This window comes from Phragmites australis, chromosome 19, assembly GCF_958298935.1.
Source record: "Phragmites australis chromosome 19, lpPhrAust1.1, whole genome shotgun sequence".
Taxonomy (NCBI): Eukaryota; Viridiplantae; Streptophyta; class Magnoliopsida; order Poales; family Poaceae; genus Phragmites; species Phragmites australis.
In genome coordinates this window covers 19,288,873-19,309,118 of record NC_084939.1, presented here as the reverse complement: position 1 = coordinate 19,309,118, position 20,246 = coordinate 19,288,873, and the positions used below count along the sequence as shown (strand labels likewise).

Genomic DNA, 20,246 nt, shown 5'->3' with positions numbered 1-20,246 from the left:
ATAGCAAATTATAACTAAGAGATTTAACTAACAAGATATTTGAAATGGAATGATCATTTGAGATGGTAATTTTACCTAAACCAATTACCTCTCATTTTCCATCATCATCAAATATGACATTTTCATGTGATCCTCCATCTTCTTCAAATGATGAGAACATACTATTTTCTCTGGTCATATGATTTGTGCAACCGCTATCAAGAACCCAACTTGATCCACCGGTAGAGTATGCCTACAAAACAATTTTAAGCTCTTATTTTAGGTACACAAATTTGTTTGAGTTCTTTCATGTTAGTGACCAGTACTTTTGGTACCCACACACTCCTTTTCATAACTCTATCTTTTGTGTGAGCACCAACATATAGAGCAACCACTTTACCACGGTGGTTCCTCTTGAGCATATAAGAAGCATGGAAAGTAGATTATGGAGCATGGGTCTTTGGTTGCTTCTCTTGAGAGATATGATTAACTTGCTTGCCTCCCTTGATGAATTTAAGGCACTCCTTGGCATTGATCACTACATGCTCATTTATCTTGCTTGTATGCGTGTGAAATCCAAGGTCTCTCTTTTGCTTGTTGTTCTTAGTCTCAATGGTCTTGCATAATGCATCTTTAGCTTTGTAAGTTTTGATGCATCCATACTTAAACAAAGCATTTAGTCTCTCATTTTCCTTTTGTAATACTTGCAAAGATTTGACATTAGTATTACAAGCATTTAAATCAACATTATAGCACCAAGAGCAACCATTACTAGTTGAGGCACTAGAGAGTAAATTTGCATCATTAGAGATGGATGTGCTATTCTTAAGAGTATCAATTTGCATTTCAAAAGACTTATGAGTTTCATCCAAACATGATAGTTTATCTTGAAGTGTAGAATTTTTACTATCAAGACTAGTAATAGAGATATTGGCCAAATCAAGACATTTGGTCAATTTCTCAATCTTTTCCTTCTCTTTAGCAAGGATCTCCTCAAGTTCAAGGTTTCTCTCTTTTTCAAGGATGAGCAAATCTTCTTGCTTCTCGAGGATCTCCTCTTGACTCTCCATTGTTTCCATAAGCTCTTTTAATTTAGACATGGCAGTCTTGCTAAGATCTTTAAACATGCTTTCACTACCACTACCACTATCACTAACTAGAATCTTAGGTTGTGATTTTACCATGCGCCCTTTCGCCATTAGACACTTGGGCGTGTCGTCGTCGCTCATGCCACCAAAAAGTGATTTTGTCGGTGTAGGGGCACGAATGGCGATGGTGGCGACTCCTTCATCATCGGAGTTAGAGTCGGAGTTGAAATACCACTCCTCTCCAATGTGAGCTTGACCCGAGTATTTCTTCTTGTGGGTCTTGTATTTGTCCTTCTTAAAAGTCTTGTTCTTCTTTTCTTCCTTGTCTTTGTTCTTCTTGTTAGGACACTCGGCGATGAAGTGACCAAATTCACCACACTCATAGCATGCCCTCTTGAATGTTCTTTTCTTGGGCATGTCTTTCTTGTATCTGCTATAGCCACCCTTCTTCATGTTTTTGAATTTTCTTACGAAGAATGCTATTTCTTCATCATCCAAGTCTTCATCCTCACTTGAACTTGATTGTTCTATTTGCTTGCTCTTATTTGCTTTGAATGCTACTTTTTTGTTCTTAGAGGTTAAACTTTGCTTTGCAAGACTTTTTATTTCCTTGGCTTCTTCCTCCATAAGCTCATGTGCCAGGATCCTTCCAAGTACGTCACTTGGAGTGATCCTCTTGTAGTCTCTTCTTTCTCGGATTAATGTGACCAAGGTGGGATTTCTTAGTGCAAATGCTCTAAGTAACCTCCTCACCACCTTGTGATCATTGAGCTCTTCACTTCCAATCCCTCTAATCTTGTTTACCAACACCATCATTCTGTCATACATGGCTTGGGGGGTTTCATCGTCCTCCATAATGAATCTTCCCAACTTTACTTTAAGCAATTCTACCTTGGACTCTCTCACACTAGTAGTTCCTTCATGGGAAACTTGGAGTGTATCCCAAATTGCTTTAGCCTCCTCAAGCCCATCCACCTTGTTGAATTACTCGGGGCTTAAGGAACTAAGTAGAACGCTTGTTGCTTGAGCATTTCGATGGATTGCTTGCTCTTGTTCGTGTGTGAGTTCAATGTCTTTGGCTGGAAAGTCGAGACCTACACACACGATTTTCCAAATGCTAGGATGGAACGAGATTAAATGCATCTTCATCTTGTGCCTCCAAGTGGCATAATGTGTGCCATCAAAGAATAGCGCATGCCTGGAAGGCACAGAGATGAAGTTATTTTATGGATAATTCAATTGAAATGAACTAGATGTTGCCTAGAGGGGGGGGGGGTGAATAGGTGATTCCTGCAATTTAAAAAACTTGACAGCGGATAACTGGGTCCGGATACTCCGGGTTAGTTCGGAGACTCCGGGTTATATAGAACCCGGATACTCCGGCCTTATCTGGATACTCCGGATTATACAGGAAATCAAAACTGAATAACTAAATAGTGAAACTAGGTGATTCCAAGGGTTACCACAAGTTCTAGAGGAGGTCTAAGTACCTTATCACCAATACCGTGCAGTCACAAGCACACTAACAAGTAGATCGGGAAAAATACCCAAATATTAGCTAAAGCAAGTTAATATGCGATAAAATGAAATCGACACAAATTTGTTCCCGGAGTTCAGCCACTTCACAAAGAGGTACCTACGTCTCCGTTGAGGAGCTCACAAAGAAACGGGTCTTTTTTAACCCTTTCCTCTCCCAAGTGACCACAAAAATCAAGCAAGAGTTCTTACTCAATTCAACGAGGGTAACACAAACTTCCCGCGGTACTTCACAAATTTGGGTGCTCTCTGGGTGACACCTTGCCATCTAGGAGCTCATAGCTCCAAGAGAAGAGATTGCAAATCAAAAGCTCGTTGATGACTTTAAGTGCTAAAAAATTGAACTTTTGCTTTCTAGCACTCAATCTCACTTCCCAAACCCTAATCTCTAAATCTTGCACAAATTTGAGCTCTAGAGGAGTTGGGGAGGTTATTGAAAGGCTTTGGAAGTATGTGTGGACGAGTTCATTCAGCAGCACCCAAACAAATGGGGTGAGGGGATATATATATAGCTCACTTCAAAAACTAGCCATTACAGTCTATTTTGAACTGACTCGGAGTATCCGAGTAACATACGAAGACTTAGCCAGAATACACTATCCGGAGCCTCTCCGGAGGGTCCGGAGACATCAGGACTCAGAGTATCCGGGCCAACCCGGAGACTCCAGGTAACACACTTAAGGTCTACCCGAGGCTCTCTGGTGGAGTCTCACTCGGAGACTTCGGCTACGAACAAAACACCGGAGTATCCGGGCCAACCGGGAGACTCCAGGTTAAGCACACAAAGGCTCTACCCAAGACTCGCTAGCAAAGTCTCACTCGGAGACTTCAGTAGCAACCAGAACACCGGAATATGCGGGCCAACCCGGAGACTCCGGGTTAAGCACACACGGCTTTACCCGAGACTCGCTGGCGGAGTCTCACTCGGAGGCTCCGGCCACTAACAGAACCCCAGAGTATCTGAGCCAACTCAGAGACTTCAGGTTGAATTTCTTTGACTCAAACCGAGACTCTCTGGCGGAGTCTCATTTGGATACTCTGGCCAACTAGACAGAGTCCAGAGTATTCGGTCTAACCCGGAGACTCCGAGCTCAGACAACAAAAAAATATTTCCCAGTGTCCGTGAGTGATTGTGTCTCTCATCATTTGGTCCTAAAGGAATATTATGAGCACTGAGATATCTTCAAGACTATCAACATGCATCCCTCTTGATAGTACGGCTATCCTTAACTCAAATTCAAAATTAAAATAAATTTAAACCTATTCTGTAACTATGCCGCTTCTCTTTTCTTTTTGAGGGACGTCAACAATTCTTATCTTAACCAATGGGACTTAAAACCTATTCATAAACTCAGCAAACTATTAGTCCCTTAATCGTTTGTGCCAAAACCCACTTATGGGGACTAGATGCACTTTCAGTTATGGGGATTTGGAGACTTGGCTTACAAAATAAAGTGAAGGTTAAAACAAAGAAGCCAAGTGTATAAGTTTGGATGCTTTGATGAATATCATGATCATCATATACCCAAATCCCCATCTAAAGGTAATGAGGTAATGGTGTCTAGACTTTTGTTCATATTTTTTGAACCATTTGTCTTGTTTAGGATTACATGTGCATATTTCAATTTATTACAATACCTAGTGTAGATTTTCATATGGTAGGCTACTTTTGTTTCTTTCTTTCTTATGAGCAACCTATATGGTTTATTATTTGTAAGTTTTTTTATGGCACTAGTTTCACAATTAGTATCTTTTATGTGGCATGATCCAATCTATAAGATAAATCCCTATTGTTATTAATAACAAGTGTATATGTCTCGAAATTATTCAATACTTATATGCACACATTTAGGGGGAGTATATCCTATGAGTTGTGATTTTGAGACTAACATATGTTGCTAGATGTATCTTTTGTAGTTTCAAAGAGAAATCAATATGTCCCCAAAGGTATACAATCCTTAAATGCTTCAATTGGTATCATTGTCAATTCATTTCTGCATTTAAGCTACCTTCATGCATGATATGATTTAAACTTTCTATCTCTACTTATTGTTTAGATATGCATATATTGCTACATTCCTACAAGTGATATTTATAAGTGGGTCTCATTATATGTATGCACACATAAAGGGGGAGTTTAGATTATATCATGTGAGTTTCATGAATTATGATCTTTGTTTGTCTTTTCAATTAATATCAATGCCTCCCATCCTTACAATTAGTATATCTTTTCAATTGGTATCATTCCATTGGATGATGATTTATGAAGCTATCTCCCATGTGCTCTAATATTTTTTCTCGAGTTCAACATATGTTTGTAGCCCTTTTTAAGATTGTTAACAAAGGGGAAGAAGTTTGATTACCAAAGTAAGAAGCAAGATACAAGATATCTAGGAATGTCGAAGTTGACAAAGAGGGAGAAGAAAAAGATACAAGAAGCAACATGAGGCACCTAGGTTGACAAAGGGGGAGAAGTTCTTGCATGGGTCGATCAAGGGAGATAGTGACAATGGAGAAATAGGGAGCCACAACAAAGGGGGACTAAATGGTAAGAACATGCATCCAAGCAATGTGGTAAGGCTTTGTGCTCTTTACAATTGGTATTATTTATTATTTTCCACTTGCTTTGGTTGTGTTATCATCAATCACCAAAAAAAGAGAGATTGAAGCTAAAATTGCCTTATTATGCCATGGGTTGTGATTTTGATGATTAATGACAACATAGTCATTGGAACTAACATTTTTGTCAAGATATATGATAGTAGGTCTAATGGATGCAATACATCAAGAAGCCACCACAGCCTGGACAAAGTTTGATTGAATTGGAAAACTTTCAGGAAGATTTGCTCCACCGAAAGAATTGGTGTAGAGGAGTTTGCACTCACTAGAGCATTGTGTCCAGAGGCTGATGGCCTCACCGAATAGTCTGGTGAATACGACATGAACTCACCGGAGTATTTCTGACAAAGAGGGAGAATGCTGAGGACCTCACAGGATAGTCCAGTGATTTGCACTGGGTAACACCAGAGTATTTCCTGCAGTGAAAAATGCAAGTGTAGAAGACTAAATATCAACCCACCAGATGATCCAGTGCTTGGTTTGTGCACACCGGATTATAGCACCGGAACATTTCTTGCAGAGGCGACTGCAAGTGTTGAAGAATAAAGAACAACCCACCAGAAGGTCCGGTGCTTTGAGGATGAATGCATCAGAGAATTTTACACAGAGAGGCTACAAAGGCTCGGATAGCTCAATATATCTCACCGGAAGGTCTGGTGATAGATTTGAAGGTACACCGTAGTATCCGGTGTTCACAGAGGCATTGAGTGAAATTTCAACGACTGGTTTCTGAGGTTGTACTCACCGGATGATCCGGTGTTAGTACTACTATTCTCACCGGATCATCCAGTGTTAACAATTTTTTGAGCCGTTGGAAAAATGACTGGTTGGTGGGTTTGAGGCTATAAATACCTCTCCACTCAGTCATTTGAAGGTGTGGCATGCTGCTAGAGTCTAAAGAAGTCCATATACATCTAAGAAGACATCAAAGCCACCAAAGTGCTTAAAGTGATCATCTAAGGCGATTAAGCACAAGATTAGAGAGTGTTTAGTGCTTATAGGCTTAGAGTGAGTTGTAGCTAGATGCTGCAGCTTGAAGAAGGGATCAAGGAGTGATCCTAGCTTGTACCGAGAGGTATGCCGGTTCCTTGGAGTCTTGGTGACTCGCCAACATCTTGGGTCTTGGTGGCTCAAGCTTGTTGGCCCTCCGACTTAGTGTGGAGCAGCGGTAAGACACGTGTACGGGGACATAGAGACCCTTGCCTTGGTGGCTCAAGTTCCAAAGTGATCATGGCGGTAAGTGATCGGAAGAGAGGCTAGTAATGAGATATTTCCTTAGTGGCTTGGTGGCTCATCGGACTTAAGGCATTGCCTTGGTGGCTTAGTAGCTCAAGAGTTACCGGGTGCCGACCGAGAGTATATCCTTGATGGAGCTCCAACGTGGAGTAGGGGTGGTATTTATGTCATCGATACCATGGGATAAAAATCCCTTGTATCGAGTTTGTCGCTCTATCTTATTTATGTTCCTGTATTTATATGCATGCAATTTATCTTGCTTGAGTAGGTTGCAATCCTCTTGAGCGGTAGAGTAGACACACTAGATAAACTTAGAGCATGTTTAGATAGAAATTGAGATAGGTTTATCTTATGAAGTTTTTGGAACTAATTTGGTTTAGATTTCTAAGTGTCCTAATTCACACCCCTTTTAGCATGTCACCGTCCCTCACAAGTGTCGCTCGCATGACGTATCTATATCTCCATATTTTGAGTTGTACTTGATGTTACTGCGTCCAATACTTGTATTTTTGTTACAACATATGTATATAGCTAATTATCAGTAGAAATTGACTATGTATAGAGATGAAAATAGCACGGTTTCCACCTTTATATCGAAACTTAAAAATTGATAAACTGCTCTTTTAATTGCTACAAGGTTTCTACAAAGGAGACAAGAATTATAATTACTTCTCACACTCGAATGTTTTGCTGATTTAAAGTCATATATAAAAACAAGAAAATTTTCCATTTACTTCACCAAGTTGTCAGGTTGTCCAGATAACCTCTAAACTATTTTTTCAGATCACTTAACACCGCCCGAAGTACTAAAACCTGGTCACTTTGCTCCTTGATGACATTTATCATTTGAAATTTTGTATGATGGTAGATAACAACAATCCCTATGTTACAAAATATTTTTGTAATTATTTATAACTATTTTAATGCATTTTTATATCTTGAGGTTTAAATTGGTTTCTGGTGCTCCCAACCTATGAAATGGTCACAATAAATTCTTAAAATATTTATCTGCAGAAGATACATTGTCATCTGTGATCTCACAAAAGTCCAGCTTAAAACACATGCACGGCTTGCATAAAGAGAAAAAAAATGACCTTAGGGTGAAAAGTGATCTGATTTTAATACTTAATGGGGGTGAAGTGGGAAAAAAATAGTTTACGAGGTTATCCGGAGAACCGAATAACTTCATGGAATCTAAAATAGACTTTTTTTCATAAAGTAAGTTTTCGTACTATACTATATGTATCATTGATCCTCTAATTAATATTTAGTTGTAGGACTGGAAGCAGAGACGGAAGTGAACAATATGGCAGGTGTTAGAAAAATAATTAAATACAAGTTGCGCCAAAAGTGGTAAGGAAAGAATAGTTCAATTTGGGTTAGGAAAAAGTCCGCCGGGGACTGTGTTTAGAACCATACCAACTCGAACACAACGGTTGTTAGATTACTACTCTATTAAGACAAAGACAGTAGATAAAAGAAGTTGAACACAACGGTTGTTAGATTACTACTCTATTAGCATAGAATTGATGGAACATGAGTTGAACTAGCAGCTTGTCTTCTAGAAGTGCTGAAGCCACCGTTCATGGAACATGAGTTGAACCGGAGCTACTAACAAATTACAATTTGTTGTCACAATTTGAAAATAGTTTATTGAGATCCTGAAAAATGACTTGCATCGTCAATAATGTCGATACAGAATCATATATCCTACCATGTGGTAAAGTTTTAAGCACGTATTAATTCTAGAAACACATACAATTCTCCATTCAAATTCAACGGCAGGCTGCAGATACCGTGGAGTAGCAAGTACAAAATCAAAACAGGTTGAAACGATCTACCTTATCCAACACTGGTTACGTACGTTTAAATCTGTTTGTGCAGGTCAATTTCTGTGACTGCGTACGCACGTAGGAACGTACCCAATCTGCATGCAGACGCTGCTGGCGAGTGGAGACTCAAACAACACAGGACTTGTCCTCCCAGGCCGGCGAGGGAGACGCACTAGTTTTCTGAATTGGAAGCTGGCTGGCTGGCTGGCTGACGCAGTCTTGTGATCTTGCCTAGTTCGTACGACGGCGTCTGCATGTGATGCGACTGCTTCTTCGCAGGTTTTATTTACAAAGAAATGTGCGTAGGTGGATATACATTATATTCCCACATGGCCAAATCGTTAAACGAATCACGTCACGTGCATGCATGACCGATCGATGCAGACAGCTCAAGAGGCAAGGGCATTTTCGTCTCTCTTTCTTGGTTGAAGTTCTGGTGAACTCATTTGACCTAGTTGGGTAGTACCGGTAGTTTTTGTCTCTTGATTACTAACCCTTCGCATTCTAATTTTTCTTAGTGCGCTGAAGCAACAATAGCGTGTTGTTGTTTCGATGGACAATTTTTTAATATTTAGTATAAATTTTATTTATTCTAAATTTCTAAGGATTTAAATCCCAATCCCACGATCCAAGTAAGCTCAGACTAAGTATACGCCCGGCTCCTTTCTCCTCATCTTTCTTCCCAACAAATCCTCTTGCAGGCATCCAACCTTCAATTTCCAGGTTTAGAAACTTTCAGCTTGAATGAGAAAGAGAGTTAAATTGTGCATGCCCCTCAAAAACTGAGACAATCTAAGAGATAGCCTAAATTGTGCATGCCTCGATCATCAGAGAGAGAGAGAGAGAGAGAGCAGCACTGTCGATCATGCCCTAAGATCGCCCTAAGGTTATGCCCCATCACGAGTATGCTGTCATAACGGCAAAGACGTATCAAATGATAACTAGATGATGCGTCAGAAAATAGAACCTGAGCTCATTGTATATAATCTATGCGTCTTACGAATATATGTTCTCGAAAAAAATAACACGCACACTTTGGTTTAGTAATCCTTTGGAATCTTCTACCCTTCCACCTAATTGGTACGATGAATGATTAAATTTCCTCATCAGCACACTGATCATTTTTTCCATTTGGTGCAGTCAAAATGGCAGCAAAAAATATCACGAGACTGGATTGAAGAAAAACGTAACAAAATGCCTACCATTGTCCTCTAAAGGTAGCCCCAATTTTATCTTTATAACCATCGACTATACACGAATGTGTGCTGACCAACAGCAAGAATGTTCACAACCAACAATCACAATGACCAATGTTTGAACAATTTGGGCCTGAAAACTTTCAGGCATGCGGCGGCGCCTAGATCAGGAACTAAACCTGTTCCGGATTATCTCATACATCACTCGTATGAAGCTCTTCGACGATTCATCTTCAGGCAGCTGCAGGAGCTTTGCAATTCGCGCATAAGAGAACTGGTTCTTTGGGAAAGAACCCTGGGGTATATCAGCCCGAGGAGTATTGTGGAGCTTTGGGTTTGAAAGTGCCCATTGAATTGCCCAGATGGCAAGTGGACGCATGTAGCACAAGGACCGGTACTCGTCATCATTGTTCCAAGCTTCAGGAGTTTGGAATGAGTACCTGAGAACTCAAATTGTCAGATTTTCTTAATGACATAAGAAAGGTCGCATTAGAATAAAATACACTGCAATCCTAGAGAGTATAAATTTAAATTGAGCAGAATTAGCAGTACACATTAACATATGATACTATGTTTCAGTGGATTAGTGATAACTCCATATCATCATCATAATTCTATTCTTTGCTGCATTAACTAAAGATTTTTTTTTTGTTGGTAGTTTCTTTACACAGAATCCTGTTGTGGTAAACTGTCATTAAAAATCATACAAGATAAATTCTGCAACCACATAACAATAAAAGAAATGATTTAGCAATAGAAAACCCTTGATTGCACAAAAGTATTAGAAATTTAGCATCAAACTCTGATCCCCAAAGTTTGTGCAATTTCATAACAAAGTCCACGATATTTAATAACTAGGATCACATAATGTGCTTTGTCTCAGATGTCATGCCATATCAAAACACATAGCAAGCACAACACAAAAACGCCTAAGCTCAATTTACATGCAAGCACTCACCCAAGTCCTTCTGGAGACCAGGCAGCATGATAGATCCCTTCGGCTGTTTTAAAGCCCTGCTGAACCATACCTTCTTGAATCATGGTCGCGGCTAGTGCATATGTCACGCCTGGCCATATCTCCCTAGACTGCATAGCAGACATGTCCACAGTGCCATCTGGCCACATCCCATTCATAGCTCCCCTTTTACCATCCTTGAACTTCATCACGTTGAAAGAATATATCTTTTCTAGAGCACTTTGTGCCTTATCCTTGTCCACAACTGAAAAGAGACCACAGGCTTTGGCATACCTGGAAAAAGTTACATTAGTCCAACAATGACTTCATTAACAAATAGGGTAAGTTTAGCAATAGTACATGGAAACAATATTCAAACTTCAGTGATGGAAAACTAACATGGAAGTATACTGTAATGCACATTTCTTGAGTTATATCTAATACTGGAACTGGAGCGCACTCCTCCACTCAGATACTAGACTGGTACTTCGTAAGTATTCAGTTACTGTATGCTTTATTCTACTTAAAATATTTCTGTTTACTACCCATATGACATGATAACCATAAAAACATTTGAATTTTATGGCAAGGGAGGAGCATTTTGGTTAGACATTTAAAGTTGTTAATAGCCATGACAAAAAGAGTTAATTTTCCATATTGGTTTATGCAAATTTACAGGAACTCATAAAGCGCAAAGGAGTGGAGCACAAACAAATTGTAACTATTAGAAAATTGTGGGGAATAATAATAAGAAGAATTTCGTTTTCTGTAATCACCTATTGCCTATCTTTCAACTCAGCAGCGAAAGCACAAAGCCATAAATAATGTTAATCCTAGAATTCCAGGAAAGTTAACTATGATGGTAAAGAAATAAATGATTGGACCACAAAAGCAGGTAGCAGTACTGAGTAAAGGGATGAACTTGCAGCTATTTATCTAATTAGGTATTGTCAAAATTTGTACACAGTAAACGAAGTGTTAACAGATTGGTGATATATACCACTGTCCAGCCAATTGATCTGCTTGGATGGATGTGCTCATTATGTTGTCGCCATCATCATAATTGAAGTAAGAACCATTCCACAACTTGCTATAGACAGACTTAGCCTTCTCATATTTGTCCCAGAAAAGCTTTTCAGAAGCTTTGTCACCAACTTCACATGCCAAGGCTGATGCAGCCTGAAGAGCGGCCACCCAAAGACCACCACAGTATGCACTTACACCAGCCATCGACCACACATCATATGTCTGATCTGGGAAATTTTCATTTTCAATCATCCCATCTTTATCCTTGTCGAATTGCTCCATATATGCCATTGCCATATAAACTGATGGCCAAACAGCTCGTGCAAAGGTTTTGTCACCTGTGGCCACAACATCTCTATAAACTTGCAGCACAAACTTCGGGTTCAAGTCCTTCCATCGATCTGTGTTATAGAGTGTGTACGCATTCACTTTGAACCACGGGTCATATAACCCAAGATCATGTGGAACAGCACCAAGAACTTTCCTTGCAGCCCATTTGCCATCATGCAAGATCCTGAGCTTTTCAGGATCATGCATCATGACAGCAGCAGCAAAGTCTCTCTGAATGCTGAGTTGAAGTTTTGGAAACAACATGATCAGTGAAAATGATGCATAAAAATGAACATCATATGTGTTCCACATATAATACTCGATACCCTCCAGGTAGAGAAACTGGCCAATGTTCTCTTCGCCCTGAAGCAAAGTTGTTCCTGTAGCAGAATTTGAAGCAATGGATGCATGCATTCTCTCAAGAATTGATGCCATTCGATGAAGGATGCCAGAAGCAGTATTATTCTGCGGGACCATCTCATTGACATCATCAGATTCTCCATTTAACATGTCAAGAGAAAACTTTTTGCCACCAATTGTTGTCAAGCTTTGAATTGGTGGCAATCCATCTGACAGGATGTATCTATGTTAATATTCATGAAAAGCTGGTTGTCTTCAGTAAGAAAAATGAAGTTAAGGATAAGTACCTGTCCATATAGTTCCTCCAGCATTAAGATAATATAGTTCATTGAAAAGTGTAACTGGATACCTGTTGAAGATAATTGAACCTATGTATCAGCGTTCAGTAGCATCTGATCAAGTGTACAGGGTACATAAATTAGAGGTTAGAACATACCATGCAGGAAACCTCTCGTCTTGCAAAATAGGACTCTGCCACTCCTCAATTTGCCTCTCCCAGGAAGTATGTTCTAAAAGGGTTCAAGTAGACAGATGAAGCCAGCAACATATATCAACAGGAATAAATATGATTACAAGTGAAAAATCAAATGCATTCCCATTCACGTACAAGGATCTCATTGGAGATGACACTGTCGACACACTTAAGTATCTAACAAAGAATTTCTCAACAGATCAGTATTGTAAATGGGTGTAAAACAAAACCAAGAACTAGTTTTCCATGGTCAGTGAATGAGACCAGTTACTGATAGGAATCAAAGGAGAAATCACAAGGAATCTCCTCAGCTAGTGAATTGGCTGTGTACTACTTAGTTTTGCTAGTTCATGACAAAGCTTGACCATGGAAATATTAATTTTTCATTCTTTTCAAATATTTATATGAAATAATTATTAATATTTCACAGCTAAAATTTGGTAAAAAATAATCATTGGGATCCTAAACCAGCCAGTTGTTCGGATTTTTAAGAACCATGCTGAGAGTTCATGTGAAGTCCAGTTTCTTTAACTGTACAGTACAATGAAGAACAGAAGGAATATTTTCAATAGAAACTGCAAGTGAGGGATTGGATTATACCAAGAATGGAATCATGAGCAAGGCTTGCTGCTGCATCACCTTCTGTGCCAAAAAATTTTGTGTAACGCCTGCAAAACGTGTAATGAAGTCAGTTTCAAGTTGCTTTACTCTTCATTCCATTTTTGGCAATTAATATTTTTGACTGCTGCTCCAACCTATGATAGGTTTTTCCACTGGAGAACTTCACTTCAGGACAAGCCCATGCAAGTGAAAATGAAACATTCTGGGTTGCCTGGGGAGCAAGCTTAACTGAAGCTGCAATAGCTGCCCCTATTGATGATCCTACTCTGGAGCACATCGTTGTCTTCATGGGATCAAGATGATCAAAAGATCCATGCTGTGACAATGGAAAGGGAGTTGTGTCGGCTTCTTATACATAATACAAATATAATTTATAGGGAATTTAAATTGGATTAAAGGCACAGGATATTTGACATATGAAACTTAAGCATTATATGCTAGCCCTGTAGTTTATAGCACTTTAATCAAAATATAGATAAACATGAAGCTAAAGATAAGCTAAAACTTTCTGCGTTGGAAACAAAATATCTGCGCATCGGAAATTCTGCATCCCAATTTTACACAGTCCAGCAACTATTCAAACGTAAAGATTCCGTTTCACCTTTATAGTTGTGCACAGCATTACAAAAATGCTATTCAACCAGTCTACCATCTGACAGACAATTTTACAACTGTTTAAATTGAGTTCTGTTCAAAGCATGCAATATTCCAAGTTTTAAACTAGCATGCCTGGTACATTAAATATTGAACATCTGTGCCAACTGCCAATCTTTCTACTTTTCAGCAGTTTGTACTACATTTAGCTGTTTGACCAATTGGATATCCTAATAAACAAGTAGGAAACTGAGAATTCAAATATAGATGTAGAAATAACTTCTTGAACAAAAAAAACTGGCACAGAAATGCAGTCTGATATCATCAACTATCTGACATCCAGTGCATAAGAAGCCAAACATATCAGGTTTGAAATGCTATCTATATGAGAATGTGTGATTCTTGTAATAAATCAATACAATAAGGTAAGCTGTGTGTGCAGCTGCACTAGAGATGATCATTTAATCAGTGTATAATGTTCCAGGAATGTAGAACTTAGCATATTGCAAAAAGTGCTTCCAGCTTCAACAAACCTCTTTCACTGAATTCCACATATCTTTTGCTGTGAATTCATCAGAACTTCCAGATATTACAAAGTAAGGACATTCAGAGATATGAATATCCTCTTTCTCCTGTGCAGCTATAGAAAAAGTTACTGGTGGTTGTCCATCTGCTGTTCTGCTCTCACATACATGTCATATAAAAAAATTACAAAATAATTCATAGCTGAGTCCGGGTTTATATCATTATATTCAAATCCCTAGAAGATAACATGCATTTAATGGAAAATTCAAACTTTTAGTTACCTGTGATGTAACAGTACCCCATGCACACCATCCTTTTCTCTGTCATCCATTAGGATATATTAAAAATGCAAAACAGAATTTATTTGAAAATGCTGAAAAGTAAGCTAAACAATCTATATTCATTGGTTTCTTACATCATATTGGAGTTGGAATGATATCCAGTGATTTCAGATTTTCCACCAACTGAGTTCTGCATGTATTTAAACAAAAGACGAAGTACAGAGGTTCAGAAGCAGAACAGAGACGCAAAATGTGAATCTTCAATCATAATAACAGGTATTGAGAAAATTTCTGCCAAGAAAGTAAAATCCATGATTGGAACTTACAGCCCATGTGAAAAGCAAAGTCACATCAGCAGCTGTATTTCCTGAGTTGGTTACCTGAAATTTTTAGACATGGATGCTTAAGGTGTAGAGTTAAAACCCTAAATATTATATTAGAGGAGTTTCATGGAAAGTGTTTATTACTGTGAAAGTGAATACTGCAACTGGATAGCTGCTCTGTTGATAATTGTGAGGAATAATTGGAGAAATCTGACGGCACACTATATTGAGATCCGGATCAGGTTCCCCTAACAAGCACAATCCCAAATCAGAAAAAATGACAGTATTTAGTATTTACCCAAAAGAGAACTCTGTAGTTACTGCAAGTCTGCAATACCATCATATACCGTCCAGGCCCTAGGGTAAAGAGCGTGATAGGTAGATTTTTGCCCATTCATATTCCAGTCCCAGGATCCGATCCCTGAAATTTCACTTCCTCTGCATTTACAAATTTCTAAGGAAGTTTTCAAATATTTAAAAAAAAATCAAAATGATTTCCCCTATTATACAGGAAGCTCATGTAGTAAACATCAAACTGAGAAAAACATCAAGTGTACTTACTTTGGCAAATCTGGTTTCCCAGGATGCAACACAGTGGAATATTTTTTACCATCTTCACGGGATATGAAGGCCTAAAAATGACAAAAATTGTACAAAATATCATACAAATAGCAAATATTGGTTTTCAAAATTATCTTTCGAATCACAGTTTTCATCAACTAATGTATGGCTCTCAGCCTGCAGGTAAGAGTTTGATAAAGCATCTAAACACACCATTCATTCATGAAAGTACTGTTCTTTCCATTTCTAATAAAGACCGATCCGAGCATATGAACTGCCAAAAGTCTAACCAGGTGCACTTCAGAGCATTAAGCCAGTAAGTGTGAGGCATATTAGAAAAGAGGGTATCGAATTCCAAAGATCATCAGACACAAAAGAGCACATTTATCAGCCAAAAAGATATTGCGAAGAATACAGACTTACAGAAAATTGATTTGCCAGTACAGGTTTATCTTCACAAGTTCCTGGGAACAACTGCCAGCGTTGGAAGTCACCTTTGTAGCTTCTTCCAATACTCCCTGCACTACAGTTCCAGCAATTAGAAGATACATAAATGTAGCAATTAAGTTTCATCAAACAAAAGGGAAAGATTTTTAGAGAAAGTGCTAAAAATATCCTCCTGGGGAAAATAGTAGCTAATAGGTTCGGCTTGACAGGCTAGTACAATATTGTCTTTACAGAAGTGAAACTGTTTCTGACTCGCAAATGAAACATTTATAGGAACTATGAAACACATATTGCACAGAGAGAAGAAGGTATACCCAATGCCGCCAAGTGGAACACCCTGACCAGATTTTGCAACTCGCTTTTTCATGGGATCAATAACAGCAATCTATAGATAGCAAAAAAAGCTAGCACTTGCATGGTATCCAAACATAAATGAGCATGCCGAATAGTGTCAGTGTACCACATGACAAGTAGTATTCTTAAACATGTGAAACCGATCAAACATACTCGTCCTTTTGAAGTTTCTTCAAGGATATGTCGACCAAGACGAAAGCCAATACCAGCCTGCAATCATGAAATGAATATTAAAGCAGGAGAACTTGTAAGAGAAACATGAAGAAGAAAGTAAGAACATTACATAACAAAAATGAGTTCAATTGGCTTTGAAAGTTATAAATGTTTATCCCTTGACTCCTTAAGGAAACCAGTGAATGAGATAGCACGAAGCACCAAAAAGTAACATCAGAGAAAGCATAATGTAGCCACAGAAGAATTTATAAATACTTACCAAGAATCATTATCATTTTCTAAACAACAGATATAACTATAATACATGTTTGATCAGATGAGTTTCAGCACAACAAAAGGCTAAGATCTTAAAAAATAGAAGAGATACCAGCTGCCGTATCTCTCTCCATGTAAGTCTGAATGATGGCAAAGTATGTCCAACATGACTTAGCTTGTGTTCCCAGGTCAACACTGGAAGTTGTCCACGATCAGCCTTTTTCTGACATCAAAACACATTAAAACCCAAAATACAATGTTAGATCCAAGTGACTAAAAAATAAGGGCGGATAGTAGTCATAGTTGTTTTATCAGCAGTGGATCGAACCATTCAAATTGTAGGTTACTAGAGCTAATAGAAAGCTCGAAATTAATGATATGGGTAAAATAATTTTTAATAATTGTATTGTATGCATACATTGATCACCCATCAATACAAACATGATTAAGTATCTTGCACTGTCCCGTAACAAAAATTCAATTGTTAATGGAGAATAAACAATTATGAGTGATTAGACTGTTCAACCACTAGTAGCATTCATAAAATCTGGTAGCAGCTGTCATATGAATATATGAAGGAAGAACTCACAGGATCAGCATTCATTTGAGCAGGTGGATGATTCCGAGACACACCCTTTGGTTGCTCATTAACACCATTCTCAACCATTTTTTATTTCTTTGGACTTGCCCTGTAAACAGATTGAAATCCACATTGTAACTAATCTAGAGCAATGTATTTACTAAATGCCTGTGAATAGGCACATTGATAAAAGCATATTATAATCAACAAAATACTGAAGTAACAAACAACACCAACATACACAGATTTTTCAAGCAAAAAGTTGCCCATGCTGAAAATACAATGGAATCGTATGTCCAAAAATTAGAATACTAGTGGTATTTGAATACAGATAATATATTTAGGGTGAAATATATGTAGAGGCGATATCAAACAAATAATGTCAAAAAGGCAATCCAAAATCAAATCAATAATAACTCAAACTTTACTTAACAGAATCAAGTTGCATGAGCAAAGAAAAAGTAATTATACAATACAAAACACAGAGGTCAAATTTAATACAGGTCATGCGGTGTATTCTGTCCCACATTAAATCAAACGATTTTGCATAAACCAGGAGCGCTGAAGAATAAATATTCTGTACAAAAAGCACAATTCGCTTGAGGTGCAACTATCATAGAAAAGTCCAGCATAAGGAGCATGCATGAACCAAAAGAAGAAAACATGTGTAACTAGGAAAGGAAAACAGATATGGCTTAACCAACTGAACCCTCACGGTCTGACAGTTAGACTAACACGGTTGGTTTTATTGTCATCTATTACTATCACCTATTATAAAATGCCAAGTTCAACAGCAAGTTTTATCACCTATTGTAAAAATGCTCAGTTGAACCCCCAAAATTTTTGGAAAATAAACTGCTATTGGTACCCGCTTTAGAGCAAACAAAACACAGCACAACAGATATATTGGAGCATCCGCCTCAGCGAGAAGGTTTGGATTTAATTGGTCACACATCAAAGAAAATATCCTATACAGCTAAGGCCATCTCCAACGGGCGCCGGAAAAAGCAAGCGGCAACACTGTGCCGACACTTTACAGTCACCTCCCGTCCGCTATAAAGCTCGAGCGGGATCGGTTTCGACCTCCACAGTGATGCGGATGGGAGCTGGATCGGAGTGAGCGGCGGCATTGTTGTGGCCGGAAAAATATACTGTACTCTGTACGTGAGTTCGAGAAGAGAATAATGGAAGATAGAAAATACGGTAGGTGCTGAAGATGAAAAAAATAAGAAATACTATAATAATATTAGGGGATACTGTAATAGTATTACAGAAGATAAAATTTTAAAGTATCTACTGAAGATAGCCTAACGAGCAATCCAAAGCAAACGAGGGGTTCCTTAGTCCTTACTGACAAATGAAGGAAATAATAATGGATGAAAAAGAATTCCTTGGAGGTGGCGTGGAGACCGGAGGCGCGCGTGACGCAACGGCGAGGAAGAAACACAATCGCCGATCCAACACCACATGTGAGGAACAAGAAGGGAGACTACAGAAGCAATCCGAGCGAAGGCCATGCCACGCGCATCAGTATTTAGTTACATCACACACCAACCATGCAATGAGAAATTTTGGGGGCAACAAAACTCCAATTTTTCGATCAAATTTCATGGCTCGGGCACAGAAACCAGAGGAGGAAGGCGGGCGCAATCCGAGGGAAGCTGCCGCAAGAACAAGACGGAAGACTCAACCCAAATTCCGCGACGAAAAGGAAGCGGAAGGGGAATCTTGGGCCAAACCGGGCGCACGAAGAGATCCCACGGCACCAGGTTCTCGAACAAGATCCTGAATCGATCGGAGCGCGAATGCAGCAGCGTAGGAAGGGGCGGGAGGGAGATGATCTGACCTCTCCCCTCCTGAATCCCCACAAGGGATCTTCTTGAGCTGCGTCTGCACTCCGCAATCCGGAACGCTGGGAGACACGCCGACGCGAGGACGTGGCCGGGCAGTGGAGACGGAGACGAAAAGATGATGTCTTTTTTGTGGGGCCCACACGGGGGAGGCACCTCTGATTGGATTTGTTTTTAATTTTTAGGAAGGTGGATTGGGGTTAGCGTGGAGATATTTGGTAACATGTCAACAGGGCTGGTGTTTGGTTTATCTTAAATGTCTAAAGCTCGGTAGGCAGCTTTTGATTGGCCGGTATTCACAAGTCTTTTTTCATGAATCTTTGAACAATCCCTTATCCAATTACTAAGCAGCAGTAATGGTGAGGCGACCGCTCCATCTCCTCCTCACCTAGCCCCATCACCCTCATCTCCCCGTCTCATCCCCAACCACCATACCCATCACCATCCGTTTGCCTCCCACCTCTTACTCTACGTCTTGTATTGTAGGCCAAAGCGGCTCACTGTAGTCCCCTCGCACCCATGGACTTTAGCTCTGCACACCTCGTCGGCTCCAATGAGAGATATTATCCCTGTCCACCATAACTACTACCACCTCCTCCATTTCGCTCAACTAGAGCAACATGCTCGAGTGATTTCCTCTTTTGTTTTGCACAACTCTGACCTCCGCACACCTCAACGTCCTCCCTGACCTCCTCCCCATTGCCGTCCCTGTCGCAACTGCGCGCCCTCAACCCCAAGGGGGGCACCCTCCCTCCCTCTCTCATATCCTGATTTCATGGATTTCAAATAGTGGTGGAGTCCTTCGCACTTCATTTCATCCATTTGGTTTGAACGGGCCGAAATGCTTGTCCAAGTGATGGTGAAGTTCAGGTGTTTGTTGAATGGTGACATCTTACTTTTCTTTTTTGGTCGACTAGTAGCACCATTGCTAACTCAACATTGGTGATCTAGCTATGATACTTCTATTTCTACCCTTAAAAACTTGAGAGCAGAATGTTAGATTCTACGAGTTGTTTACTTCTTGCTGTTTTTTTTTTTTTTTTGGCTATGTT

At 39.3% G+C, this 20,246-nt stretch overlaps 1 protein-coding gene across 12 annotated transcripts; it reads right to left on the bottom strand.

Annotated features, from left to right (window-relative positions):
- Positions 1–9,464: 9,464 nt before the first annotated feature.
- On the bottom strand, positions 9,465–19,406 carry LOC133900879 (uncharacterized). Of its 12 annotated transcripts, none has more exons than XM_062342139.1 (20): positions 19,084–19,406; positions 17,354–17,453; positions 16,877–16,987; positions 16,489–16,545; positions 16,296–16,366; positions 15,958–16,057; positions 15,535–15,605; positions 15,311–15,411; positions 15,118–15,221; positions 14,977–15,030; positions 14,785–14,840; positions 14,651–14,689; positions 14,378–14,522; positions 13,385–13,566; positions 13,230–13,297; positions 12,594–12,666; positions 12,445–12,506; positions 11,442–12,366; positions 10,445–10,735; positions 9,465–9,926 (listed from the first exon to the last, which is right to left on the bottom strand). In XM_062342139.1, exons 2-20 carry the CDS (start codon positions 17,429–17,431, stop codon positions 9,653–9,655), a joined length of 2,862 nt encoding a protein of 953 aa, XP_062198123.1. In that variant the 5' UTR covers positions 17,432–17,453; positions 19,084–19,406; the 3' UTR covers positions 9,465–9,652. The 12 variants fall into 12 exon arrangements, with proteins under 12 accessions (XP_062198123.1, XP_062198125.1, XP_062198122.1 ...); XM_062342141.1 differs by having other exon boundaries at positions 15,311–15,405; positions 19,191–19,406; XM_062342138.1 differs by having other exon boundaries at positions 19,191–19,405.
- Positions 19,407–20,246: the final 840 nt, after the last annotated feature.

Coding starts and splice junctions, on each gene's coding strand:
- LOC133900879 (XM_062342139.1), bottom strand. CDS start 17,431: ATGGTTGAGAATGGTGTTAATGAGCAACCAAAGGGTGTGTCTCGGAAT. Junction 16,988..17,353: donor CTCAAATGAATGCTGATCCT/GTGAGTTCTTCC, acceptor TTTTGATGTCAG/AAAAAGGCTGATCGTGGACA. Junction 15,606..15,957: donor TACTGGCAAATCAATTTTCT/GTAAGTCTGTAT, acceptor TGTCATTTTTAG/GCCTTCATATCCCGTGAAGA.